The following is a 25,856-nucleotide window of genomic DNA, read 5'->3' as shown; positions in this document are numbered from 1 at the left end:
CATCTCCACTTCCAAGTGCACATCCCCCCGAAGACCACCGTCAGCAGCACCCTCATCTACAGACCACCTGGCCCATGCCCAGCCTTCAGCGACTCCATCGTTGATGTCATAGCCCCCCACGCACTTGCCTCCACCAACTACATACTCCTCGGAAGCCTCAACTTCCACATCAATGACCACAACACCTCAACGCTACTCGAGAACCTTGACACAATCTGTCTCAGGCAATTGGTCACCTCACCAACAAACATCGCCGGACATACACAACCCCATCTTTTCCACCTGCAGGAACATCACCATCGACGACTCAACACCGCTACACTGGACTGACCAATACTGCATCCATTTTCCCATCACCACGCCTACAGCTCATGCCTACACAGCCCACACCCCCACACAGAAAATGGAATCAGACCACAGAGGAGCAACTCATCAACACCCTCAGAAACTCGCTACCCCGACACAACAGATGTCAACGCCTCAGGACACAACCCTACGCCAGTGGATCGCCGATTGCACCAACACCCTATCTCCTCTCCGAATGACCACAGGGAAACACACCACAAAGAAAGCCAGCTGGTTCACCCAGGCACTCCATGAATCGAAGCGCACCTGCAGGAAATTGGAGAAAAAAAACAGAGGAACAGCAAATCCCCAGAGGACCTTGCAGCCTTCAAAGCTGCCACAAGATCCCACCATGGCCTCCTCAGACCCATCAGAACAACCCCCCAGCAGGACCACATCAACGCCACCACTCACAACACAAAATAACTTTTCGCCATCATCAAGAAATTTGCCAAACCACAGGCTGAGGCCACTAACATCCTTCCATCCCAGGACCTCTGCGACAGACAAGCTGCCTTCCTCCATCGAAAAAAATCAAGGATATCTATGACAGCTTTGGACCCCAAGACTCTCAAAACTCACGAACCACGGGCCAACCCGTATCCACAAAACCCCCACTGTTCCTGCACGCCTGCACCCCCCTAACGACAGACAAGACTCGCTCCATCACAAGTAGCATCCACTCCAGAGCCCCCACCGACCCTTGCCCCCACTAACCTCTTCAACAAGGCCAGTGCCTTGATCGCACCCAAGTTCTGCAAGACCATCAACTGCTCCCTAGAGTCAGCCACCTTCCCTGAGGACTGGAAGCAGGCCGAGATCTGCCTGCTCTTGAAGAAACCCAAAGCCAACCCAACAGATCTCAAGAATTGCCGCCCCATCTTGCTGCCGTGTTTCAAAGCCAAGGTTGCAACCCCCCAGCAGGACCACATCAACGCCACCACTCACAACACAAAATAACTTTTCGCCATCATCAAGAAATTTGCCAAACCACAGGCTGAGGCCACTAACATCCTTCCATCCCAGGACCTCTGCGACAGACAAGCTGCCTTCCTCCATCGAAAAAAATCAAGGATATCTATGACAGCTTTGGACCCCAAGACTCTCAAAACTCACAAACCACGGGCCAACCCGTATCCACAAAACCCCCACTGTTCCTGCACGCCTGCACCCCCCTAACGACAGACAAGACTCGCTCCATCATAAGTAGCATCCACTCCAGAGCCCCCACCGACCCTTGCCCCCTCTAACCTCTTCAACAAGGCCAGTGCCTTGATCGCACCCAAGTTCTGCAAGACCATCAACTGCTCCCTAGAGTCAGCCACCTTCCCTGAGGACTGGAAGCAGGCCGAGATCTGCCTGCTCTTGAAGAAACCCAAAGCCAACCCAACAGATCTCAAGAATTGCCGCCCCATCTTGCTGCCGTGTTTCAAAGCCAAGGTTGCTAAAAAGCAATCAACGCCCAGCTCTGCCAACATGTTGAGGACATCATCATCATGGACATCTCCCAATCAGGATTCAGAACTAATCACAGCACGAGACCGACCTGCTTGCTGCCCCAGATGACATCCGCTCTCTCCTCGACCGCGGTCAAACAGCAGCCCTCATCTTATTAGACCTATCGTCCGCCTTCAATACAGTGTCCCACTGCACCCTATGCGCCAGACTCCAAACAGCAGCCATACGCGGCAAGGCCCTTCAGTGGATACACTCCTTCCTAATAGGCAGAATGCAGAGAGTCAGGCTCCTGCCAAACCTGTCAGAACCTACAAAGATCAGCTGTGGAGTACCCTAAGGATCCTCGTTAAGTCCCACGCTGTCAACATCTACAGGCCCTGTTCGGCCCAATCCTCAGAAACTATGGATTGAACATTGTCTCCTATGCTGATGACACCCAGCTGATCATTTCCCTGACTGAGAACCCCACAATGGCCAGGAAGAACTTCCAAGATGGGATGGAAGCAGTCGCCGCCTCGATGAAGGAGAGCTGCCTCAAGCTAAACTCCGATAAGACCGAGATCATCATCCTGGGACTCTTCTCCTAAGCCTGGGATGACTCCTGGTGTCCCTCAACACTTGGTAGTACCCCCCACCTCTACAGACCACGCAAGCAACCTCTGCATCGTCCTCAACTCAGCACTCAACAAGACAGGTCAACTCTGCCGCCTCCACCTGTTTCCACACCCTTCAACTCCTATGGAAGATCTTCAGAAGGATCCCAAGGGACTGCTGCAAAATAGTGACACGCCCAGATCAGAAGCAGACTTGACTATGGCAATGCTCTCTATGCTGGAACCACCAAGAAGAACCTGAGCAAACTACAACAAACCCAGAACACCTTCCAGACTCGCCCTGAACATCCCCCGCCGAGAACACATCACAGGACACCTGAGCGATCTCCACTGGCTCCCAGTTGAAAAGAGGATCAACTTCAAGCTCCTCGTACACTCCTACAGGGCCCTCCACAAACTTGGACCTAGCTTCCTCAGTCACATCACCTTTTACTCCCCTGCCAGACCCCTCCGCTCCTCTCAGCAGTCGCTCACCACTGTACCCCGCATAAATAAGTCCTCGGCTGGAGGTAGGCCATTTACCTACCTTGCTGCCAAATGTTGGAACACCTTACCTCTCCACTTCAGACAGTCACCATCGCTGCCTCAATTCAGGAAGGACCTCAAGACCTGGCTCTTTGACTGAACCCTGAGGACATACCAACAGCGCCTTGAGACCCTATGTTTGAGTAGCGTGCTCTGAAAAAGTTTGATTGATTGATGTACAGAGCCACTCTTCACAAAAAGTTTCACAAATGTTTCTTGCCTAGCTTTAAACAAGGTAGAGGCCGTCCTGTCGTCAGCGTAACTGTATGGATGAAGAATCAATTAAACTGCAGAGTTAGGAGCCTATGTATGAATTCGCCCGACCTTTTAGGCCTCTTATTATTTTAAGGGCAACCAGCATGTTTATATTTTTATTGTATAAAATATAATTTTTGGCCTGAATAAAAAAGGTGCTACTCTAACTACATATGAGCATTTTTTTAAGCAGCCTACCTCCAGATGAACGATTAATTGTTGCTGGTGATTTTAATGTGATATTTGAAGCCCTGGATAATTCACAAGTATACTTAACCCAGGAAGACGATTCTGCATGGTGTATCCCACAGCCAGATCTTCCTCCAGTAAAAAGATGTTATGTCCTATCTAACCAACTTTTGTGCCTAACTTTGAGATTGGCCTTAGAGCCTGCAACGGTAGGTCTTTGTCAGATCAGGGTGGTGCACTTACACTTAAGAGGCTAAATAAATCTAGCAGAATTGATTACATATTTTCATCTCTCCAAATATGGCCATTTATGGGGACAGGATAGTCATGGAGGGGGAGGACAGTGATCTCAACTCTCAAACTCTGTCTAATAGGGCTCGACCTCCAAATCCAAGGCTAGTAAGTCCAGTCTCCCCTGTGAAGTCACGCTTACAATAATAAGGTATTAAAGTGGGAGTATGTTTCTCGGCACCCCAACATAATGAAACAGGAGTACACCAAGGTAGCTGATACACTGGAGATTATGAGCAACTCACTTCCTCAAGGAATAGATCCTAACTACTCACTCGCACATAATGAGGAATTGTTCATCGCTCTGTGTGACCCGCTAACAAGTGAGCCTAAAAGCACAAATAAAAATGCTGCTGAACATCCTTGGTTCAACGACCAGTGCAGGCTTGCAAACGCTGCCTTCATGAGGTACATAATAGCATAAAGTCGAGGAGTAATCCCCTGGCCTGGAGGAAGTATAGAGAGGAGCAGGCACATGCCAAACCAAACCCGGGAGAACGAGGTCTGGAGCGACCTGGTGGATACAGCCAAACTAGGTGACTCCCAGACCTACTGGCAGTCGTCATGCTGTCTCAGCAGTAGACTACCATATCCAGCTGCAGGTGTGATTTGAGCATTTAGAGAGGCTTTACACTGAAAAGGGTGTTACTCGTGAGACTTTAATCCTGGGGTCCAAACACCCAAATAATCAACTAGCACCCTTTCGCTTATCTATTAAGGAGTCCATCGAGCCTTCAAAGACCATGGCTCCCGGGAAGGCTCTTGGAACCGACTGCATCCCGTAATATTTAAATGCTGCTGAACCACCCATAAAGGCTCCATACCTCAGTCTCTCCCGCACAGTTCTGGATAGAGGATTCATACCAAAATCTTGGCAAAGTATTAAGATCGTCCCTTTTTTTAAGAAGGGTCGGCGGAGCGATCCCTTTAATTATAGACTCATCAGTCGTATTGATGGTCTTTAGAAGCTGTTCTGCCGGCAAATTTTTGGGAGATTCTCCAAATGGGTCACAGAGAACCATATTCAAGTCAGACCTCCAAGTGGGGTTCCGACAAAAAAAACAGCATGACAAACTTTTCAGTTTTTGTGCTATTTACTGGAAAACTGTTGTGTTTCAGAATCAAGAAGGGCGTCTGTCAGAGCTGTGAGTTCCAAGATTGCTTGGCATTCTTTGATGATTTGCGCACCTCACCAAATCGTGCCCATGGTATTGCAATTCAATTTGTTATTGATATTCAGTGCGGACTTAACACTCTACGTTTTCTTTACTTGTTGACAGACTGTGTACCTTTTGGAGGCACTGCATTTTATTATTTTGCACAGAACGTTGAAGTACTTCTGTCTAATATTTGTGAAATTCTTATGAGATTGTATCTATTTATTCATTTTAACTGTTTCATGGATCATTAATCTGAAAAAAATGCTTGTTAAAAAAGAATGTGAAGGAGCACTACTAATTAAGTCATTGCGCCATCAAAAAACTTATCACCACCTTCACCTAAATACATGCTATCATCATCCGACGAAAAACACACTTCACTGCACTATACGCTTTACAATTGTACACTATCCCACCACTTCCTGCTAAACTTACGGACCAGACCAAATCACACATACCCTTCACTCTATCAATATAATACTCCACCCCGTCAAAGCAGCAGTGCACTAAACATACACAGGTGCAAAAGATCAACTATAGCCAAAATGAAGTACTTGGCAATAAAAAAAAAACGACTCCCAAATAAAGTACCATATTATAACCTCCAACCGCAGGGGGAAAAAAACGTCCTGAGAGTGAGGCAGGGGTCATTATTTTATCAGTTTGAAAAACAAAACGTTTGTTAAAGCTGAGTGGAAGGCCATTGAAACCGATTGGAGACATCCACTAAACCCTTTTGCACCTAGACAGGAACCGCCATGACAACAGTTCCTGTCAAGGGACAGAGATCACTCCTGGGGCAGCCATAATCTCTAAACCTGGCAGTTCCGCAGAATGGCTGACGAAATGTCCTTCAACACCTTGATAGATGGAGTGTCTTTCACCAGACTAGATCTGCCCCTAAATTCTGTGTCTGCGCTGAAAATGTAGCAACATGACTGGTGTTCACGACAGGACATTTCTCTTATCAGTGCAGATGTAGCAGCACTGAGTCTAAGGGCATATGTCCTGGGCCCGTATCAATTGAACTGTGGTTATCTGGGATTTTTACTAAATTTGCAAAGTGCGGTTCTGTACAGCAGTGATCACACTGTAGTATTCCTGGACTGATACGAGAATTATAATAGCCCTAGAAATTGGATAAGCATAACTCTGCATCCGGCTTTGCATGTAAGAAGAGTCCTGTGATTAACACGGTGAATGACGGGTTACTGTTTTTTACTTTTGATTATCACAGTATCCAGCTGCAGCGGTTTTTGCTGTGGCTCTCGAAAATGATCTGCAATTTTGGTTCCAAAGTGCCTTGTCATTTACACTGTAAAATGTACATAACTGTCTGGCCTGAAGAAGGCATTTGTTAGCAGTGGGAGTGCTGAAACAGTGACAGTATTCACCTCAAGGAAATCTACAAACGTTATCCATTCCGCAATCTCGTGTCAGCCTTGATGTGTGTGAAGTAATGAGGACATTATGGTCCATTGAGACCATTATTCATCATGTACCTTAGCAATTGGCCTTTATTATTTGTGTCCTCTGCTATAAAAATCTTTTTCTTGTGCTCCGGATAAAATGTAATTGCTTTGATAAATTTGCAGGATGAAATGTCTCTTCAGTAATATATTTGCAATTGTGCTGCCACATGGTGAGTCTGTGGTTAATCTCTGGTTTGCTTCTTGAATCCTTTTTTATGCTGAGTGTTGAAGTTGATGCATAATGACCCCTAACATTGGTAGTTGGGAACCTCCTTATTATAATTGGTCTTTGGTACTGGCAAGGTAATAATTTTACACTATTGTGTTAAGTGATTTTATAGTAGAGTAATTTTCATGAGCACCTCTAATAGACAATAGAATAGAAATGTTTTGAACTTGTAGCTCGGCTTCCTATACCTGAGGATGGAGACAATGTAATTACAGATGACATTGCAAAGCGTTTTCTTTAACTATATAGTGAAGTGTACAGTGTAGTAGGACTCAGGGAAATGTATGTTGTGAAATGAAATAGCTTTGAATCCTATTGTCAGGCTATGTGGTATAATGATGTACACTATGAATTTGCTTGATGCGGTGTTGGATTGTGTACTACATTATAAGACAAGGTGATTTAAGATGGTGTTGTATGTTCAGTATTATGGAGGGCGCTGCGTGATGCCTTGTTGTGTCTTATTTGATGTAGTCTAACCCAATGGGTGTGGAATGATGGAATGTATCAGTGTAATGTCCTGTGGTGTGGGATGTTGTAATAGGAAACGGTATTATACAGTGTTGTAAGGTGTATTGTTCGATGCATTGTGGTGTGGTAAGATAGAGTGTATTGTGAGACGCAGTGTTTGATGGAATGTTGTGATGCATTATAAGGATGTTTGTCTATTACACTCATATAAAGTAGCATGTGTGCTGTGACGTAGGTTTCAATGATGTGGCATGAAGCAGTGAGGTGCAGTGTAGTAAAATGTGGTGTTGGTTGGTGCATTTGCTAAATGCCTTGGTCATCACAGACGCTTTGAGTGATGAAGCAGATGATCTAGGGAAGGAAATTCTGAAAAATGGGACGAACAGTTTGAGCAATGGTGACCAAAACCTCTTGCCTTCATGATCATTAGCAGCTCCTGTTCTCTTATTTTCTCTGTTCCTTTGGTGCAAATTCAGCTTGAGTGGGTAGCAGGGAGGGAGTGGAAGGTATTCAGTCTCTTGTCATCTAACGGCCTACGATTGGTTACTCAGGACTGCCTTCGTTAATTCATTTGGAATTTTCAAAGGAAGTCATAAGTAGAGTTGTCATACAATACAGTCCATAAGACATGTCTTAAAGCCATGTTAATCTGCAGGACCAATAGGAGTGCAGCAGGTAAGAAGGTTATTGTGAGAGTGGGGTGATTAAGGGAAGGAAATGACAAAGGGGGTAGTACCGGCTTAGAAGGGGTGTTGAGGGACGTAGTATGAGAATAGAGGTAGGACCACAATAAGAGGCTGGTAACTCTGGTTATGGCAAGAGGGAAGAGTGCAGGGAGGCATTACAGGACTGTGGATTAGATGCGAGTGGACATGGCAAGGGTCAAAGGGTGGTGTGGTCCCACACTGAATGGTTGGGACGTCCTGGAGGAAAGACGAGGCAAGGGAGTGTAGTTTCGACATGAAGGTAGGTGAACAACTCAAGCAGAGTGGGGGCTGCAGAAGACTGTTCAAGGAGCAAGAGAGATGCACTGTGACCTGAGCCACCGAAAGTACCTGAAGAATCTATGAAAGCTTTTAGAATATAGGATTAAGTCCCAACAAGGCCCACTACATTCTTCGTGCTTCAGCTCAGAAGGACAATAGATGAAAACAGTGCTAATTCTTTCTGAGGCCAGGCCTCTAACCAAGAAACTATAATATGCCCAGGATGGTAAAAGCCAAAGACAAAAGCAAAATGGAAGATTTCTGAGGGAAAAAAGAAAAGCATTGCTAGCAGAAAGTTTGTGTTTAATGTGTATATCATTTTGCATTTATGGTTGGTATAGTACTGTGAACAAGCCTAATCAAAGTTTACAATATTTATGGTAACACGAGATTTGTCATTCTAGGTAACACTGCGTTGATGGGTGCCAACCTCCTGTTTGAGATGTTGTGCGTTTTGCCGGGGGTGAAGATGCTGTGAGCGCTGCTGTCGCTCCACCAGATGCGACAACAAAGACATTCAGTAGTACCTTTGGAGTACCTGGAGGCGGCATTGGCTTTGTTCTGGGCTTAAACAACGAAACCTAAATCAAATTATTTTAAGTGATCAGGGTTGTGAATAACGCAAGAAGAAAAGATGTCCCTATCAACCTTTGTTAATGACGATCCCATTACCAAAAATCGCTAATCGTTGTTGAATATGTGTACAGTTTCAAGCACTATAACCCTGCTGCCATGTTTTTGTCAAATGGCTGTCATCAAGACTGTAAAACAAATAAACCATTGTCTAATGAATTAATAGTAATGCACAGAGATGTCAATACAAAAGTATTTTTTGTTGCAACATCACGCCATGAGAAACACAAACTTTCTTTTTATTAGTTTTTTTAAAAACCCAAGTTCATATCCGTCCTACTTATGCACACCTATCAGAGGATTAACCCCTTCGCTGCCAGGCCTTTTCCCCCGCCTGTGCCAGGCCTTTTTTTGCCTATTTGGGGCAGTTCGCGCTTAGGCCCTCATAACTTTTTGTCCACATAAGCTAACCAAGCCAAATTTGTGTCCTTTTTTTCCAACATCCTAGGGATTCTAGAGGTACCTAGACTTTGTGGGTTCCCCTGAAGGAGGCCAAGAAATTGGCCAAAATACAGGGAAAATTTCGTTTTTTTTAAAAAAAATTGAAAAAATGGCTGCAGAAGAAGGCTTGTGGCTTTTCCCCTGAAAATGGCATCAACAAAGGGTTTGCGGTGTTAAACTCAGCAGCGTCCCAGCTTTCAGGAACAGGCAGACTTGAATCAGAAAACCCAATTTTTCAACACAATTCTGGCATTTTACTGGGACATACCCCATTTTTGCAATTTTTTGTGCTTTCAGCCTCCTTCCAGTCAGTGACAGAAATGGGCATGAAACCAATGCTGGATCCCAGAAACCTAAACATTTCTGAAAAGTAGACAAAATTCTGAATTCAGCAAGGGGTCATTTGTGTAGATCCTACAAGGGTTTCCTACAGAAAATAACAACTGAAAAAGAAAAATATTGAAATTGAGGTGAAAAAAACATAAATGTTTCTCTACGTTTTACTCTGTAACTTTTCCCTGCAATGTCAGATTATCGAAAGCAATATACCGTTACGTCTGCTGGACTCCTATGGTTGCGGGGATATATAGGGCTTGTAGGTTCATCAAGAACCTGAGGAACCCAGAGCCAAAAAATGAGCTGCACCCTGCAGTGCGTTTTCATTCTATACCGGGTATACAGCAATTCATTTGCTGAAATATAAAGACTAAAAAATTGATATCAAGAAAACCTTTGTATTTCCAAAAAAGGGCACAAGATAAGGTGTTGAGGAGCAGTGGTTATTTGCACATCTCTGAATTCCGGGGTGACCATACTAGCATGTGAATTACAGGGCATTTCTCAAATAGATGTCTTTTTTACACACTCTCCTATATTTTGAAGGAAAAAATGTAGAGAAAGACAAGGGGCAATAACACTTGTTTTGCTGATCTATGTTCCCCCAAGTCTCCCGATAAAAATGATACCTCACTTGTGTGGGTAGGCCTAGCGCCCGCGACAGGAAATGCCCCAAAGCGCAACGTGGACACATCCACATTTTTGAAAGAAAACAGAGGTGTTTTTTGCGAAGTGCCTACCTGTAGATTTTGGCCTCTAGCTCAGCCGACACCTAGGGAAACCTACCAAACCTGTGCATTTCTGAAAACTAGAGACCTAGGGGAATCCAAGGAGGGGTGACTTGCGGGGCTCGGACCAGGTTCTGTTACCCAGAATCCTTTGCAAACCTCCAAATTTGGCTAAAAAAAACACATGTTTCTCACATTTCTGTGGCAGAAAGTTCTGGAATCTGAGAGGAGCCACAAATTTCCTTCCACCCGGCGTTCCCCCAAGTCTCCCGATAAAAATGATACCTCACTTGTGTGGGTAGGCCTAGCGCCCGCGACAGGAAATGCCCCAAAGCGCAACGTGGACATATCCACATTTTTTGAAAGAAAACAGAGGTGTTTTTTGCAAAGTGCCTACCTGTAGATTTTGGCCTCTAGCTCAGCCGGCACCTAGGGAAACCTACCAAACCTGTGCATTTCTGAAAACTAGAGACCTAGGGGAATCCAAGATGGGGTGACTTGCGGGGCTCGGACCAGGTTCTGTTACCCAGAATCCTTTGCAAACCTCAAAATATGGCTAAAAAAACACATATTCCTCACATTTCTGTGGCAGAAAGTTCTGGAATCTGAGAGGAGCCACAAATTTCCTTCCACCCAGCGTTCCCCCAAGTCTCCCGATAAAAATGATACCTCACTTGCAGAAATGCCCTAAAACCCCCCCTGCCCGGGAACGACCCTTGCCTACGGGGTCGCTCCCCCTGCGTGACATTGGCGCCAAAAAACAAATCCCCGGAGCCTAGTGGTTTCTGCCCCCTTGGGGGCAGATTGACCTAAAATCGGCCAATCTGCCCCCAAGGGGGGCAGAAATGGCCTAAATACAATTTGCCCCCCAGGGGAGCGACCCTTGCCTGATGGGTCGCTCCCCATCTCTAAAAAAACAAACAAACAAAAAAAAAATTTCCCCTGGCGCCTAGAGGTTTCTGCCCCCAGCGGGGGCAGAAATGGCCAAAAATAATTTTTTTTATTCCATCCCCACCTTAGGGGGGGAAAGGGGGGAGTGCACGGGGCACAGGGGAACTGTAGCCTTGGACGAGATCATCTCGTCCAAGGCACAGAACAGGTTAAAAAAAAAAAAAGCGACAGCAAATAATAACGTAGCTGTTTTCTTAGTGACCCTGTACACGCTGAACCCCCTTCTTATTAAATATTCCCAATATTCATTACTTTCCACAATACCAATGTCCATTTATCATTTTACTCTGGAATAGTTAAATCCTTGTTAGAATCATGTTTTAGAGGTTTATCCTTAATGTCTCATCCATGTAATGGATCAAGTGTTGCTGTTGTAAATGGTGAGGATGCTGTGGTGGGTTAGAGTGGTAATTATATTGTCTCTGCAAATCTTCTCTTAGGTTTTTTTGTCAAGTTAAAATTGGTTATCCTTTGTAATTCCGTTCTTAGTAGGTGTTTATAGCTTTTTAGGTCGAGCGTAAGCGTTCAAACGCAAGTATACTTTTAGTATACTTCTTATAGCTTAAAGCGATTTCATTTGTTGGTTGCAGTGTCCTTTAAAAATTCTTTCTCGCTAGTGGTCAGTTATACCTTTTTCTCCCTCCTTTTTCTGATTCAGAGGAGTGGCCAACTACTGTATTATTCTGTGATGGACTACTTTTGTCATTCCTTGTTGCTGACGTTCACTGCGGATGTTTTAGGCTGGTAGCTGCCTGTGTGTTATTGCAACATTCTGTTCCTCCCACCTCCTCCCATGTCACTGACATTTGTTTTTACTTTATTCCAGTGCTGTCCTTGTTTACCAGTGGCTCCTGGAACATTTGCTCCACCATTAAATCTTTAATAAAAGGTAGCTCGTAGGCTTTGTTTTTTTAAACTGTTATGTTCTTTCAGTACAGCCCAGCTCACGTGCATTGATTTAATCCTGAAGTAACCTTATTTTTACGCCTATTTAACATTAAAATAAGCTTATTTTTTACAAAAGAAACACCTGGTGCCTAAATGTTAAACTCACTGCTCAGGAAAGCCACAATATGCCCTTTCTTGTAGAATGTAGCTGAACCTAGAAGCAATGATATGAAACTTGCAGAGCCTGGCATCTGGCGTCTCTGTACAGGGCCCCTTCCCTGCCAGCCCTCACGCACACAGGTCATTGCTTATCTCCTTTATTGGGGCCATAAAACGTCTCAGGCTGCCTTGCTTTTGTTAATGTCATTAGAGCTTTGGTGAAATGCAATGCAAGAATGCATGCAAGACTTTTCATTTTGTTAACATGAAAAGAAAATACTTTTGCAGCCTTATTTTCCAATTTCAGGTCAGGCGTTAAAACAACTTGTACTTCTTTTAGCTGTGGCAATATACTTTCATACTCCTAAACATTACTGCTCCATTTCCAATTATGGAATTCTGGTATTGACTCAGAAACAGATTTCTTGACCATTGCAAGGACCATCCACCACCTCAATGAGTTGACATTTAGAAGGTATTGGGAGGAAGCAGCTTCATCGCCCAAATGCAGCCAACCAAGCTTTAACAATCATCATCTTACTCGAATGGCTAGAGAAGAGATGTAAACTATTTGTTTCACAGTTACATGCCTCGCCCAATTGATCCCAGCACAAGCATTGCAAGAAATGGGCATAAACTGCTAAAGAGTAACTTCCTGTTTGGGCCTGTTAGTTCTGGGAAAAGACAGTAGCCCAGGATCATTACACCTCTCCAGAAGGTAGCTATGGCAAAGCAGCTTACGCTGAACTAGGAGACTTGCAAAGCTCCTACTATGCCACTTATATCATATAGCACAATATCATAAGAAAACACAATACTCAGAGTTACTAAAAATAAAGGTACTTTATTTTTGTGACAATATGCCAAAAGTATCTCAAAGGATACCCTCACTTAGGAGGTAAGTAATATACACAAATTATATGTACACAAACCCAAAACAGGTAAGTAACAGTAAGAAAAGCAGTGCAAACAATGTAGAATCACAATAGGATGCAATAGGTAGACATAGGTCTAGGGGCAACACAAACCATATACTCCAAAAGAGGAATGCGAATCACAAATGGACCCCAGACCAATGGGAGGTTGTAGAGGGTCACTGGGACTGTGAGAAAACAGTAAGGGTGCCCAAGATACCCCACCCCAGGGCCCTGAAAAGTAGGAGTAAAGTTACTCTACTACCCCAGAAAGACAGAACAGTCGTGATAGGGGATTCTGCAAGAACCACAAGCACCAGCAAAACACTGAAGACGGATTCCTGGACCTGAGGACCTGTAAAGGAAGGGGACCAAGTCCAAGAGTCACAAAAGTGTCCAGGGGGGACCGGAGCCCACAAAACCCCAGATGAATGTGCAAAGGGGCTGCCTTCGGGTGGAAGAAGCCAAAGATTCTGCAACAACGAAAAGGGCTAGGAACTTCTCCTTTGGATGGAAGATGTCCCACGGCGTGCTGAAGGTTTCAGAAGTGTTTCCAGGCAGAAATACCACAAACAAGCCTTGCTAGCTGCAAGAGTCATGGTTGAGGAGTTTGGGTGCTGCTGGGGACCAGGAAGGACCAGGATGTCGCCCCTTGGAGGAGGAGACAGATGGGGCGACTCAGAGAGCCCCCGCAGAAGCAGGCAGCACCCACAGAAGTCCCGGAACAGGCACTTAGAAGATCTGTGAACTCAGAGTCGCAAAAGGAGGGTCCCACAACGTCGGATTTTAACTCAGCGAGTTGAGCAATGCAGGACGGAGTGCTGGGGACCCAGGCTAGGCTGTGCACAAAGGAATCCTTGGAAAAGTGCACAGAAGCCGGAGCAGCTGCAAATCATGCAGTACACAGGTTTGCTGTCTGGCGTGGGGAGGCAAGGACTTACCTCCACCAAATTTGGACAGAAGGGCCACTTCACTGTGGGAAACACTTAGACCCAGCTCCTGTGTCCCAGGGACCATGCTCGTCAGGATGAGAGAGGACACAGAGGACCGGTGATGCAGAAGTTTGGTGCCTGCGTTGGCAGGGGAAAGATTCTGTCGACCCACAGGAGATTTCTTCTTGGCTTCCAGTGCAGGGTGAAGGCAGACAGCCCTCAGAGCATGAACCACCAGGAAACAGTCGAAAAAGACGGCAGGATGAGGCGCTACAATGTTGCTGGTAGTCGTCTTGCTACTTTGTTGCGGTTTTGCAGGCGTCCTCGAGCAGTCAGCGGTCGATACTTGGCAGAAGTGGAAGAGGGAAGTGCAGATGAACTCTGGTGAGCTCTTGCATTCGTTATCTGAGGAATAGCCCAGAGGAGAGACCCTAACTAGCCAGAAAAGGAGGTTTGGCTACTAAGAAAGGAGGCTTGAATACTGAAAGAGGTAAGCACCTACCAGGAGAGGTCTCTGACGTCAGCTGCTGGCACTGGCCACTCAGAGCCATCCATTGTGCCCCAACACCTCTGAATCCAAGATGGCAGAGGTCTGGGACACACTGGAGGAGCTCTGGGCAGCTCCCCTGGGAGGTACTTGTCAGGAGAGTGTTCACTCCCCTTTCCTTTGTCCAGTTCCGTGCCAGAGCAGGGCTGGGGGATCCCTGAACCGGTGTAGACTGGCTTATGCAGAGATTGGCACCATCTGTGCCCATCAAAGTATTTCCAGAGCCTGGGGGACGCTATTCCTCCCCAGCCCTTCACACCTATTTCCAAAGGGAGAAGGTGTAACACCCTCTCTCAGAGGAAATCCTTTGTTCTGCCTTCCTGAGACAGGGCTGTCCCAGAAACCTGTCTGAGGGGTTGGCAGCAGCTGCAGTGGAAACCCCAGAAAGGCAGTTTGGCAGTTCCCGGATTTTGTGCTAGAGACCCGGGATGCATGGAATTGTGACAATTCCATGATCCTAGACATGCGACATGGCCATGTTCAGAGTTACCACTGTGACCTATGTGTAGTGCACGCGTGTAATGGTGTCCACGCACTCACAAAGTCCGGGCAATTTGCCCTGAACAATGTGAGGGCACCTTGGCTAGTGCCATGGTGCCCACACACTAAGTAACTTGGCACCTAACCTTCACCAAGTGAGGGTTAGACATATAGGTGACTTATAAGTTACTTATGTGCAGTGAAAATGGCTGTGAAATAACGTGGACGTTATTTCACTCAGGCTGCAGTGGCAGTCCTGTGTAAGAATTATCTGAGCTCCCTCTGGGTGGCAAAAGAAATACTGCAGCCCATAGGGATCTCCTAGAATCCCAATACCCTGGGTACCTAGGTACCATATACAAGGGAATTATAAGGGTGTTCCAGTGTGCCAATGAGAATTGGTAAAATTAGTCACAAGCCTGCAGTGACAATTTTAAAGCAGAGAGAGAGCATAAACATTGAGGTTCTGGTTAGCAGGCCTAAGTGATACAGTCAGGCACCACACAGGGAACACATATAGGCTACAAACTTATGAGCACTGGGGTCCTGGCTAGCTGGATCCCAGTGACACATATCAAACACACTGACAACATAGGGTTTTCACTATGAGCACTGTGGCTAGCAGGATCCCAGTGAGACAGTAAAAACACCCTGACATATACTCACAAACAGGCCAAAAGTGGGGGTAACAAGGCTAGAAAGCGACTACACCTTCCTACAGTGTAGACCAAGCCACAATCAACAATTTAAACATACTCTTCATCAATGAAACTTTGCTCACACCGACTTGTACCTTAATCTTTAACAAACTGTTCCCAGGTGGGTACAACACTGAATCACAACTACACGAGCACAATCCTAAGCAGACACACCGTCTTAAACCAGATAACAGCTTACTATTTCCTTTCCTCAACAAGTTATGCAAAAACATGACAACGTACCTTTAGGAGGCCAAAGTGCATGCTGAATTAGTACAACATCCAATGAGGAGGAGAGCTTTACAACGCAAGTCTCTGTAGAGGCCAACATGCCTCAGATTTGCTACTGTGAAATGATTCCTCGGACATACATTTGCTCTATTTAGCATTTTAAAATTTTAATATTTGATGGCAAAGATCACTGCACCTTGCCATCTGACAAGCTTTTTCCAATATTCTTGCAGTTGCAGGGACAACAAAGCAATATCAAAATCGGCCTCCAAGACATTTGCTAATTCCAAACGGTTTCAAGGCCGGGTTTGCCATATCCATGCCAATGTATGGCTGTGCACAAAGAATTTAACTTTTCATTCATGCAACAGGATCCATCATTCGTAGGTGGGAAATTCTGACCCACACCAGTTCAGTCACCTATAAACTGTATTTGCCAAATTCCCTCATAGTTAATTCAATTTATCTTCCTCTCAGGCTAAGTCATGGTCATCCAAAGTATGACCGCCTAAAACTTGAAATCCCATTTGTGTTTCTGAATATTTTTGGCTTCACATTTCTTGGAATTCTTATGACTAGAGAAAGACGTCTGGGAGCCCTTATCTGATATCCACACTCTGTGTCTGGTGTCCGATTTAAGCTCTCTCTTCCCTCTCAACTATAAACTGTGCATAGATCTTAGATGAGGAGATAGTATCATGTGAGTCCACCATGGACTCATGGTCAGCGCACAAACCAATGGACTCACAGTGATACATGCCCAGCTCAAGTTGTGTCTACAGGGGCTAAGAAACCACATACACTATGCACTTGTGGAAACAAGTACTTACTGTTGCCCCACTAGCAGATTGCTAGCTGGAGTGTGGAGATGGTGCTATGGCAGCATGGGATGCATGATGCAAGTTCTGGAAGGAGAAGCACAACTCCCAACATTTTGGGTCATTTCTGGTTGTCTGTGTATAAAAGGTCTGCTAATCTGCAAATAGTCAGTATTGCTTCTTCATCACATTCGCAGTGATTCTGGAGGTTATCATTCATGGACTCTCATTCATGTACTTTCGAAAACTTAGACTGTGTGGCTTCCATTGAGCATCCCATGACGGACTACTTATATGGGAGAAGTGCGAGAAAGTTGAAGCTATTGTGTCAGACCGTGGAATACTATTTGAGTTATGAATCTTAAAACCTGGGCTATGATTTACCAACAGTATGTGTGTAGTAGCACATTCAATTATGCAGTGGCCCTCCACTCTGTCTTGGTACCAGTTTGATAATCCTTATCAAGTATAGGCACTGTATAGTGGAGGAACTCTAAACCAATACTTCATGGTGATGAGTTGCTTGTTTTACTATCCTGACAATCTCTGGAGAGGACTTTGCATAGACTGATATCCACTATAGTCCTTGAAATAGAACACGAAGGGCCATTTCTTCTGCTATTTGCCTTCACTGCCATGTAGTAAGAAAAATTCTAATAATCAGTACCTAAACTATCCTGTGAATGGCCAATGCCCTATTCCCCTGACAAGATACTATGCTGTGAAGTAGAATATATGGACAAAAGAGAAGTCAGTACATTTAAAGTATAAATAGTAATCATAGACTCTTGCGGTTCACCAGAAATCTGCATTACCGTACTAATTCATGTACAGCGTTCAAAGCATAAAAAAGATGTAGACAATCTTTTTTGTGGAGGTTTTTTTATTACGCTTGCTTTTATTTCTCTGTATTGATTATGTTATTAGCATTTAGAGTTTCCAGATTAAGAGAAATAGTCAACATACGTTTTGGCAAATCTGTCCAGTATAGTATAAATTGATCTGCCAAAACTCTGCAAAGGGTCCGTCCCTCCTTCCATGTGGGACATGAATGACACACGTGTTTGTGTAATCCTATGTGCAGCCGATTGTGTGCAGTGTGTGCATGTTACATGTGGCTAGTTCCATACAGGAATTAATTAGGATTTCTTGCACCGGAGTAGGACTTAAGATAGAAAGTTAGAGAAAGCCCGAGACAGTGTTGTGCATTGCAGGACTTCTGCAAATAACTTCTAAAGTCCTTGGTAATTGGCTTGACTCTACACTGTGGAGGATAAGAGATAGGGTTCCTCTGTAGTGTAAGGAAAACCCATTCTCCCTTCCTACTTCATTCTTCCACAAGAAGAACAAGAGATGGTTCAGTAGGGAAGGTTTTATTTCTTTTGTGCCTTTTCTGAGTCTGGTATGTGGAATATTGATGTATGTAGTATTTGTATTGTGCAAACCTAGCCAGAAGCCAGGTAAGCACTATACAGGGTCAAATACAAGAATAAAGTCAACATGTGACCAGTGAGGTAGCTAGTTTGTGTCTGCTACTGCATCGCAACACATTTCTGAATTATAAAAGAATTGTGGCGATCCTGATAGCTACAGGGATGTCATCCTAGATCTTAGGTGCAAAAATAAATAGCTCCTGTTCCCTTGTTTGTTTCTTCTTTATAATCCTTCCTTCTCTCTCATGATGGGGTCCTCACTGCAGCTAGGCCGACAGCCAGCCACCAGAGAAATTATTCTTGTCAGCCAGATAAGTGGGATGCATATCGTAGCGGCTTTGTGAATGATGCATCTGGTTTTGAAGATGGTGCAAGCTGGCATGGAGAGCCAGCGGTTTCCCATCAGAACAGGGGTGATGTGATCATTTTTATCAGACCATAGTGAGATGAGTGTGGTATTTAAGAAGCCCCTAACGAAGACCCATATGGCTGGCATATTGGAGATGATTGATCAGGGTGTTTCCACCACTGCAAGCACATCTGTCAAAAATGCTTCTTGCAGGTGGACCTGTGACTGTGGAGTGCCATTCCAAATCCTCCTAGTCAAGCCCTCAGGGTAAAGGACAAAGCAACTAATGGAACCAACCTAACAGAAACTGCACATCCTGTGGGCATGAGAACCATTTTGCATGCTTTTCCCATGCAGCATGCCATATTGGTGAGGAAAAGACACCGACAATCACAAAAAAGTGAAGAGACTGTATCTGAGCTCTACAACGCACGTGTTTGCAGGTCTTCAATTTTCAGATCATTGTGTAAAAATCTAAGAGAAATAAATCTTCCTGGTCATATTACTAGAACCAAGCACTAATCCGTAATGAGCACACCCAAAAGGCATCAGTGGGCTCAACATAATACCGCTCAGCAATACATGAAGTAAATTTCATGAATTAAGAACAGTACAAAGACCTGAGGCCGCATCCCAAACTAGACAAAATCCATCATGAAATATATGAATACAAAAAGCTAAAACCACTTTTCCTTGCTGGCACTTTCATTAAACAGGTCTTCGATTGAGTTAGCAGTGTATACACGAAGTTCTTCATGTATGTATGCATGCATGTAGAATTTACATAGCACAAACCTAACTGAAAGACAGTGAACCACAGTAGACGGACCAAGGCAAAGGTCCAGTTAAAGTGTGATTGGAGGGGTAGCTCGTTTCTAAGAGTGAAAGTAGATTTCTGCTGCATTATGATGTAATGCTTTTTAAAGAGGTGTGTCTGCAGCTCCTTTATAAATGAGATTGGGGCAGCTCTGTTGGTGTTGGAACTGCCATTCCAGATCCTGGGTGTGGTACCACCATACTCCAGAAGATCTAAACCTGATAACATTTCGCCATGAATGTGTAATCGTGCAAGACTGATGACATGGTGAGCATTTACAAACATCTCTTCTTTGGCTTAGAATACTTGAAAGCCAAACAAGTGAGACTTTACATTGATACAACTCTTAAGCCATTTGCGAAACACAGGAGCGTCCGTTTAACAACTAAATATCATGGTAATAACAACCAAATCTAATCAACTAAGCAGTGCTAAAACTGGCATGGATACGCGGCCTCGCAAGTGAAACTAAAATGAAAGCCACCTCACTGACAAAGATGAAAAGGTATCTGAACACAAAGGTGCAAATCGTTCTCTAAACTAGATCTGACTGCGGGATATTGATAACTAATGTCCATGAAGATAGTAAAACCCACCTGGGACTCCCGTCATATATTTAGATTTTTCCATATCATTGGCAACTGAAGACTTCCTAAACATGATATGAAAAGTGCTTGCCTGTCTCAGCACAGTAATGAACATCAGTGACAATATCTTAACCTATGCACCACCATACAAGATCTACATACCCACCTTAAGGATTTACACTGTGCACCACCATACAAGTTCAACATACCCACCTTAAGGATTTACACTGTAACACTATCTGAGCGTGGCCTTACCTTGTGCTGGAAAAAGTGCAAATTCCTCAAGGACTCACTGATTTTGTTGGCTATGTTTCTTGGGTCAAGCTGTGATCACATCAAGGCAGGAAAGACTCAGACGACATGACAGCAGTACACAGTTTTTTAGTCTGTCTTAACTCACCTGTTGCCATACCCTATGTAATTAACCTAAAAAGAGTTTTCTGTAGTACCACAGAGAAGGGCTTTGGCTCTGCCTACATGTTGGTGGCCAGGGCTATAGGTTTTTGATTGGGCAGAAGTTGTGTTCTTTCACAGAAAAAGTGCCTGCACTTCATGCAGCTGTGGCTGTGATTTTGTCAGTTTACCAGAAGCCTTAGACAGCAGCTGTATGACTGCCTAGAGAAAACTTGCCAACGTGAATATATTACCAGGCGTACAACGGGCTGAAGCCTGACCTTTCTGCAGTACATACACGGCACTATATTGCTGTTAAAGTTTCTTAGATTAATAGATAATTAACTTACTTAGTTTAATTTAAAACCCGCACAGATGGAAGGTGGAGAGTCATGAGGAATATATTACTGTTTTCCAGCCCCAACACCCTCTCCTTTCCTTCCCATCATTAACTTTAGACTTCGGAGTGCAATTGTGAGTGTGAGAGCAGTAGGGGATGCTTAGGGCTACACTAATATAGAATAATTTTAAGGTATTGGTTCACATTGTAGCTATCATCAGACTTTATGTGATGAACAAAAAAGAGCTTGGGGTACTTCTAAAAGAAGGGCGGAGGCTCCTTCATCATGTGTGTCCCCCTGAGTACAGGATTTGGTAGGGTGAAATTTGTGGGCTTCCACTGAAAAGCTGATAATCCATATTGGGATCTCTTAAAAGTTATTTTTTTATTATTTTGTAACTGTAATTTTCTGCATATTTGTAATTTTATCACAGGATACCCTACCCAGGATTTTTGAGTTGGATATGGCGAAATCGCTTATAAGGGTTATAGGCCTGATTATCACGAAATGTTACAATAAAATCATTAGGCTTGACATATAAATTGTGAAATACAAAAAAGAACAGATGATGGACGGAATGCAGAACAAATCAAACATTCACCCCCAGTCACAAAGATCTGGGGTTAATCCATTCTTTTGTTTGCTCACCATGCCACACCAGTTTGGACCCAGCCATATGCAGATCAGTCTTGACCCTGTTCCTCATTGGAACAGTACAGCCCGGCCTGCCAAGCCAGGTCCTCCCTGGACCAGAAACAAGCATCCTAGGACCGGTTTCAGGGTATCACCCTTCATCAGCTAGGCTAGCTTGAATCCAGTGGCGCAATGAGAACGGGACCCACGTCTGGGCAGACCCTTCCCACTTGGGACGACAAATGCAAAAAAAGAACAGATGATGGACGGAATGCAGAACAAATCAAACATTCACCCCCAGTCACAAAGATCTGGGGTTAATCCATCGTTATTTTACTCACCACACCACCCCAGTTTGGACCCAGCCATATGCAAATCAGTCTTGACCCTGTTCCTCATTGGAACAGTCCAGCTCGACCTGCCAAGCCAGGTCCTCCCTGGACCAGAAACAAGCATCCTAGGACCGGTTTCAGGGTATCACCATTCCTCAGATAGGCTAGCTTGAATCCAGTGGTGCAGTGAGCACGGGACCCATGGTAATAGCCAAGTAAAAGTACTGTATTACTCGGCTTTAAAGCTTACTGATAGGAATGTATTTTGTTACAGGGAATCTCTCAGATAACCAGAGTAGGCAAATCCCTCCTGATAAATCATGGAGATAGAAGATCTGCACTGTGAGAATCCTTGTTAGGCCCTCTAATGAGGCACAGTATTTAGCTTTGAGAACTGTAATTTTGTAACAATATTAATATATGCCTGCTGGTTCCCATGTGAGAGAGAACCTTAAGGAAGTAGGCTTAAATTGGTTATGGTGATAAGCCAATGATAACTGGCTAATAGCTTTTGGTTCACTAGATATAAAGTATTTTTAATGCCATAGGTCTGATCTGTTCATCATGTAAAGTTACAACAAAGAGTAGGCCTTATTTATTTCCTATGTATAATATATATTAAAGCCAATGGGCCTTTAAAAGGGTGGATTGGTGTTCCACCATTTAGAATCTGCAATCAGGTATTTTGTTACACGAATTGTCACAAATTAACTTTGGAGGGAAGGATTTGGTGTTGGTTTTACCAATTGACTGTAATAATTATTGTAAGAATCTCTTTGGAAGGACTGAGAGGCATAGCAGACTACTGCTACAATATATATATGTAGAAAACCAAAGTGGCTCAGTTCTAAAGGGCGCTGCGCTCAAATACCGGTGCAACCACTCTGGGTGAGCCGAGCCCATAAGAAAAAAATGCAGACCAAGGATTAGCAGCGCACTCCATCAAGGATATGAGTAAACCTTGTTTTTATTGTAAGACTGGAAACAACGTGTTTCGACCAGAAGGTCTTTTTCGAGTTTATATATATATATATATATATATATATATATATATATATATATATATATATATATATATATATATATATATATATATATATATATGGAAAATGTCACTTACCCAGTGTACATCTGTTCGTGGCATGTTCCGCTGCAGATTCACATGCTGTGCATTCTACTTCTGCCATCTAGTGTTGGGCTCGGAGTGTTACAAGCTGTTTTTTCTACTAAGAAGTGTTTTCAAGTCACAAGATTGAGTGACTCCTCGTCTTCGGTTCCATTGTGCATGGGCATCGACTCCATGTTAGATTGCTTTCCCACAGAGGGTAAGGTAGGAGTGATAGAGTATATAGGTGAAAAGAAAAGAGATGTCCATGCTAATGCAAATCTATATATCTATAAATATGTACAAATGTTTTTAACTTAAATGACTACAGGCTCCTGGGGAGGTGGGAGGGTGCATGTGAATCTGCAGCAGAACATGCCACGAATAGATGTACACTGGGTAAGTGACATTTTCCGTTCAGTGGCATGTGTAGTTGCAGATACACATGCTGTGCATAGACTACAAAGCAGTTTGTCCTCCTATAAAAAAAAAAAATAGCGGTGGTCAGCCTGTAGGAGTTGAAGTTGTTTGAAATAATGTTCTGAGTACAGCTTGACCTACTGTGGCTTGTTGTCTTGCTAAAACATCTACACAGTAGTGCTTAGTGTATGTATGTGGTGTTGACCAAGTAGCTGCTTTTCATATTTCATCTATTTGTATATATACTAAAAAAAAAAAGCCACTGTTGCACCTTTTTTCCTTGTAGAATGTGCTTTGGGAGTAACTAAGTTGTCTTTTGGCTTTAACGTAGCATGTTTGGATGCATCTTACAATCCATCTTGCCAACCGTTGTTTTGATATGGGGTTACCTGTATGAGGTTTTTGGAAAGCTACAAACAGTTGTTTAGTCTTTCTGAATGGTTTTGTTTTGTCTATATAGTACATTAGAGCTCTTTTAATGTCTAATGTATATAGAGCTCTTTCTGCCACAGAATCTGGCTGTGGGAAGAAGACTGGTAGTTCCACTGTTTGATTTATATGAAAAGGCGAGATGACTTTTGGCAAAAATTTGGGGTTTGTTCTTAGTACAACTTTATGCTTGTCTACCTGTAAGAACGGCTCTTCAATAATGAAGGCTTGCATTTCGCTTACTCTTCGTAAAGACGTAATTGTGACTACGAAGGCAACCTTCCATGTTAAGAAGTGCATTTGACATGAGTGCATAGGTTCAAATGGTGGGCCCATAAGTCGTGTAAGCACTATGTTTACATTTCAAGAGGGAACTGAAGGTATCCTGGGTGGAATGATGCGTTTTAAACCTTCCATGAAAGCTTTAATAACAGGAACTGTGCTGTATATTTTGTAAATATGCTGAAATTGCAGTAAGATGTTTTTTTCAGGAAAAGAATGCAAAATTTGATTTTTGTACATGAAGTAAATAGCATACAATATCTTGTATTGATGCTGTAAGAGGGGCAATCTGTTTAGATTGAAAGTGATATACCAATCTTTTCAATTTGTTAGCATAGCACTGTCTAGTAGTGGGTTTTCTCGCTTGCTTAATAACCTCCATACATTTTGATGGAAGTTCTATGACCACAGAAGCCAAATCACTAGATTGAGTGTTTTGGGATTTGGGTGCCTGATTTGTTCTTTGTTTTGTGTCAACAGATCTGGTCGGTCTGGGAGTTTGGAGTGTGGTACTACTGACAGGTCTAACAATGTTGTGTACCACGGTTGGCGGGCCCGCGTTGGTGCTAGGAGTATCATATTGATTGAGTTTTGACGCAACTTGTTGACTAGAAACGGAATGAATGGGAGAGAGGAAAAGCAAAAGCATATATGCCTGACCAATTGATCGATAGGGCATTGCCCTTGGATAGGGGATATGGGTGTCTGGATGCTAAGTTTTGGCATTTTGCGTTTTTGCTTGTGGCAAACAGATCTATGTTTGGTGTTCCCCATTTTTTAAAGTATTTTTTAAGTACTTGAGGGTGAATCTCCCATTCGTGTGTTTGTTGGTGATTTCTGCTGAGAATATCTGCCAATTGGTGGTGTATCCCTGGAATGTATTGCGCTAACAGGTGAATTTGGTTGTGGATTGCCCATTTCCAAATTTCTTGGGCTAGAAGGGAGAGTTGGGACGAATGTGACCCTCATTGTTTGTTTAGGTAATACATGGTTGTCATGTTGTCTGCTTTGATAAGGACATTCTTCTGTGTGAGTAGAGGCTGAAAAGCTTTGAGTGCTAGGAAGACAGATAACAACTCTAAGTAATTTATGTGTAGCCGTTTGTGTTTGGCATCCCATTGTCCTTGAATGTTGTGATTGTTGAGGTGAGCTCCCCAACCAATCATTGATGCACCTGTTGTAATTATGGTCTGAGGCACAGGGTCTTGAAACAGCCGCCCTTTGTTTAGATTTGTGGAATTCCACCACTGAAGGGACATGCATGTTTGGCGGTCTATCAACACTAGATCTTGAAGTTGACCGTGTGTCTGTGACCATTGTTGTGCAAGGTACTGTTGTAAGGGCCGCATGTTTAGTCTTGCGTGTGGAACAATGGCAATACATGATGCCATCATCCCTAAAATCTTCATGACAAATCTGACAGTGTACCGTTGATTTGTTTGTATCTGTGCGACTATATTTAGGAATGCTTGTATTCTTTGCTTATTTTTGACATGCTAGCAACTTTTGAGTATTTAGTATTGTACCCAAATACTGTTGTATTAGTGCCGGTTGTAGATGAAACTTTTGGTAATTTATTGAGAACCCTAGTGTATGCAAGGTTTGTATTACGTAATCCGTATAGTTTTGACACTGCGTATGACTGTTTGATTTTATTAGCCAATTGTCTAGATATGCAAAGACATATGTGGTTATATGTCGGAACCACGGGTGCCTAAACCACCCGTGGCTCAACAACGAGGTCGTAACAACGACCTCATTCTAAACGCTAATGCGTTTATAACGATTTTACCATTGTAAACGCATTCCTGGTAAAGGCATTACCAATCAGCATGCACGACCCAGCATGCATCCACCCCAGCCCCCACCCCACCCCTTAAACCTAAACCCTGACCCCCCTAAACTGTAATCACCCCCAACCCCACCCCAAAAACTAAAAATACCCGAGTCCCCACCCCGCCCCTAAAACCTAAACCCTGCCCCC

At 43.8% G+C, this 25,856-nt stretch overlaps 1 protein-coding gene across 2 annotated transcripts in view; it reads left to right on the top strand.

Annotated features, from left to right (window-relative positions):
• The window catches only part of AGMAT (agmatinase (putative)), a 249,315-nt gene extending 240,382 nt beyond the window's left edge, over positions 1-8,933 (top strand). The window contains exon 7 of one of the 2 annotated variants that reach the window (XM_069240273.1): positions 8,400-8,933. In XM_069240273.1, the coding sequence (XP_069096374.1) occupies positions 8,400-8,473 (74 nt within the window). In that variant the 3' untranslated portion in view covers positions 8,474-8,933. The remainder of the gene's footprint in view (positions 1-8,399) is intronic. The other variant, XM_069240272.1, reaches the window with a different exon arrangement.
• The last annotated feature ends 16,923 nt before the right edge of the window (positions 8,934-25,856 follow it).

This window comes from Pleurodeles waltl, chromosome 6 (assembly GCF_031143425.1).
Source record: "Pleurodeles waltl isolate 20211129_DDA chromosome 6, aPleWal1.hap1.20221129, whole genome shotgun sequence".
NCBI classification, from domain to species: Eukaryota; Metazoa; Chordata; class Amphibia; order Caudata; family Salamandridae; genus Pleurodeles; species Pleurodeles waltl.
Note: the sequence above shows the minus strand (reverse complement) of the source record. Positions and strands in the feature narration are given on the sequence as shown.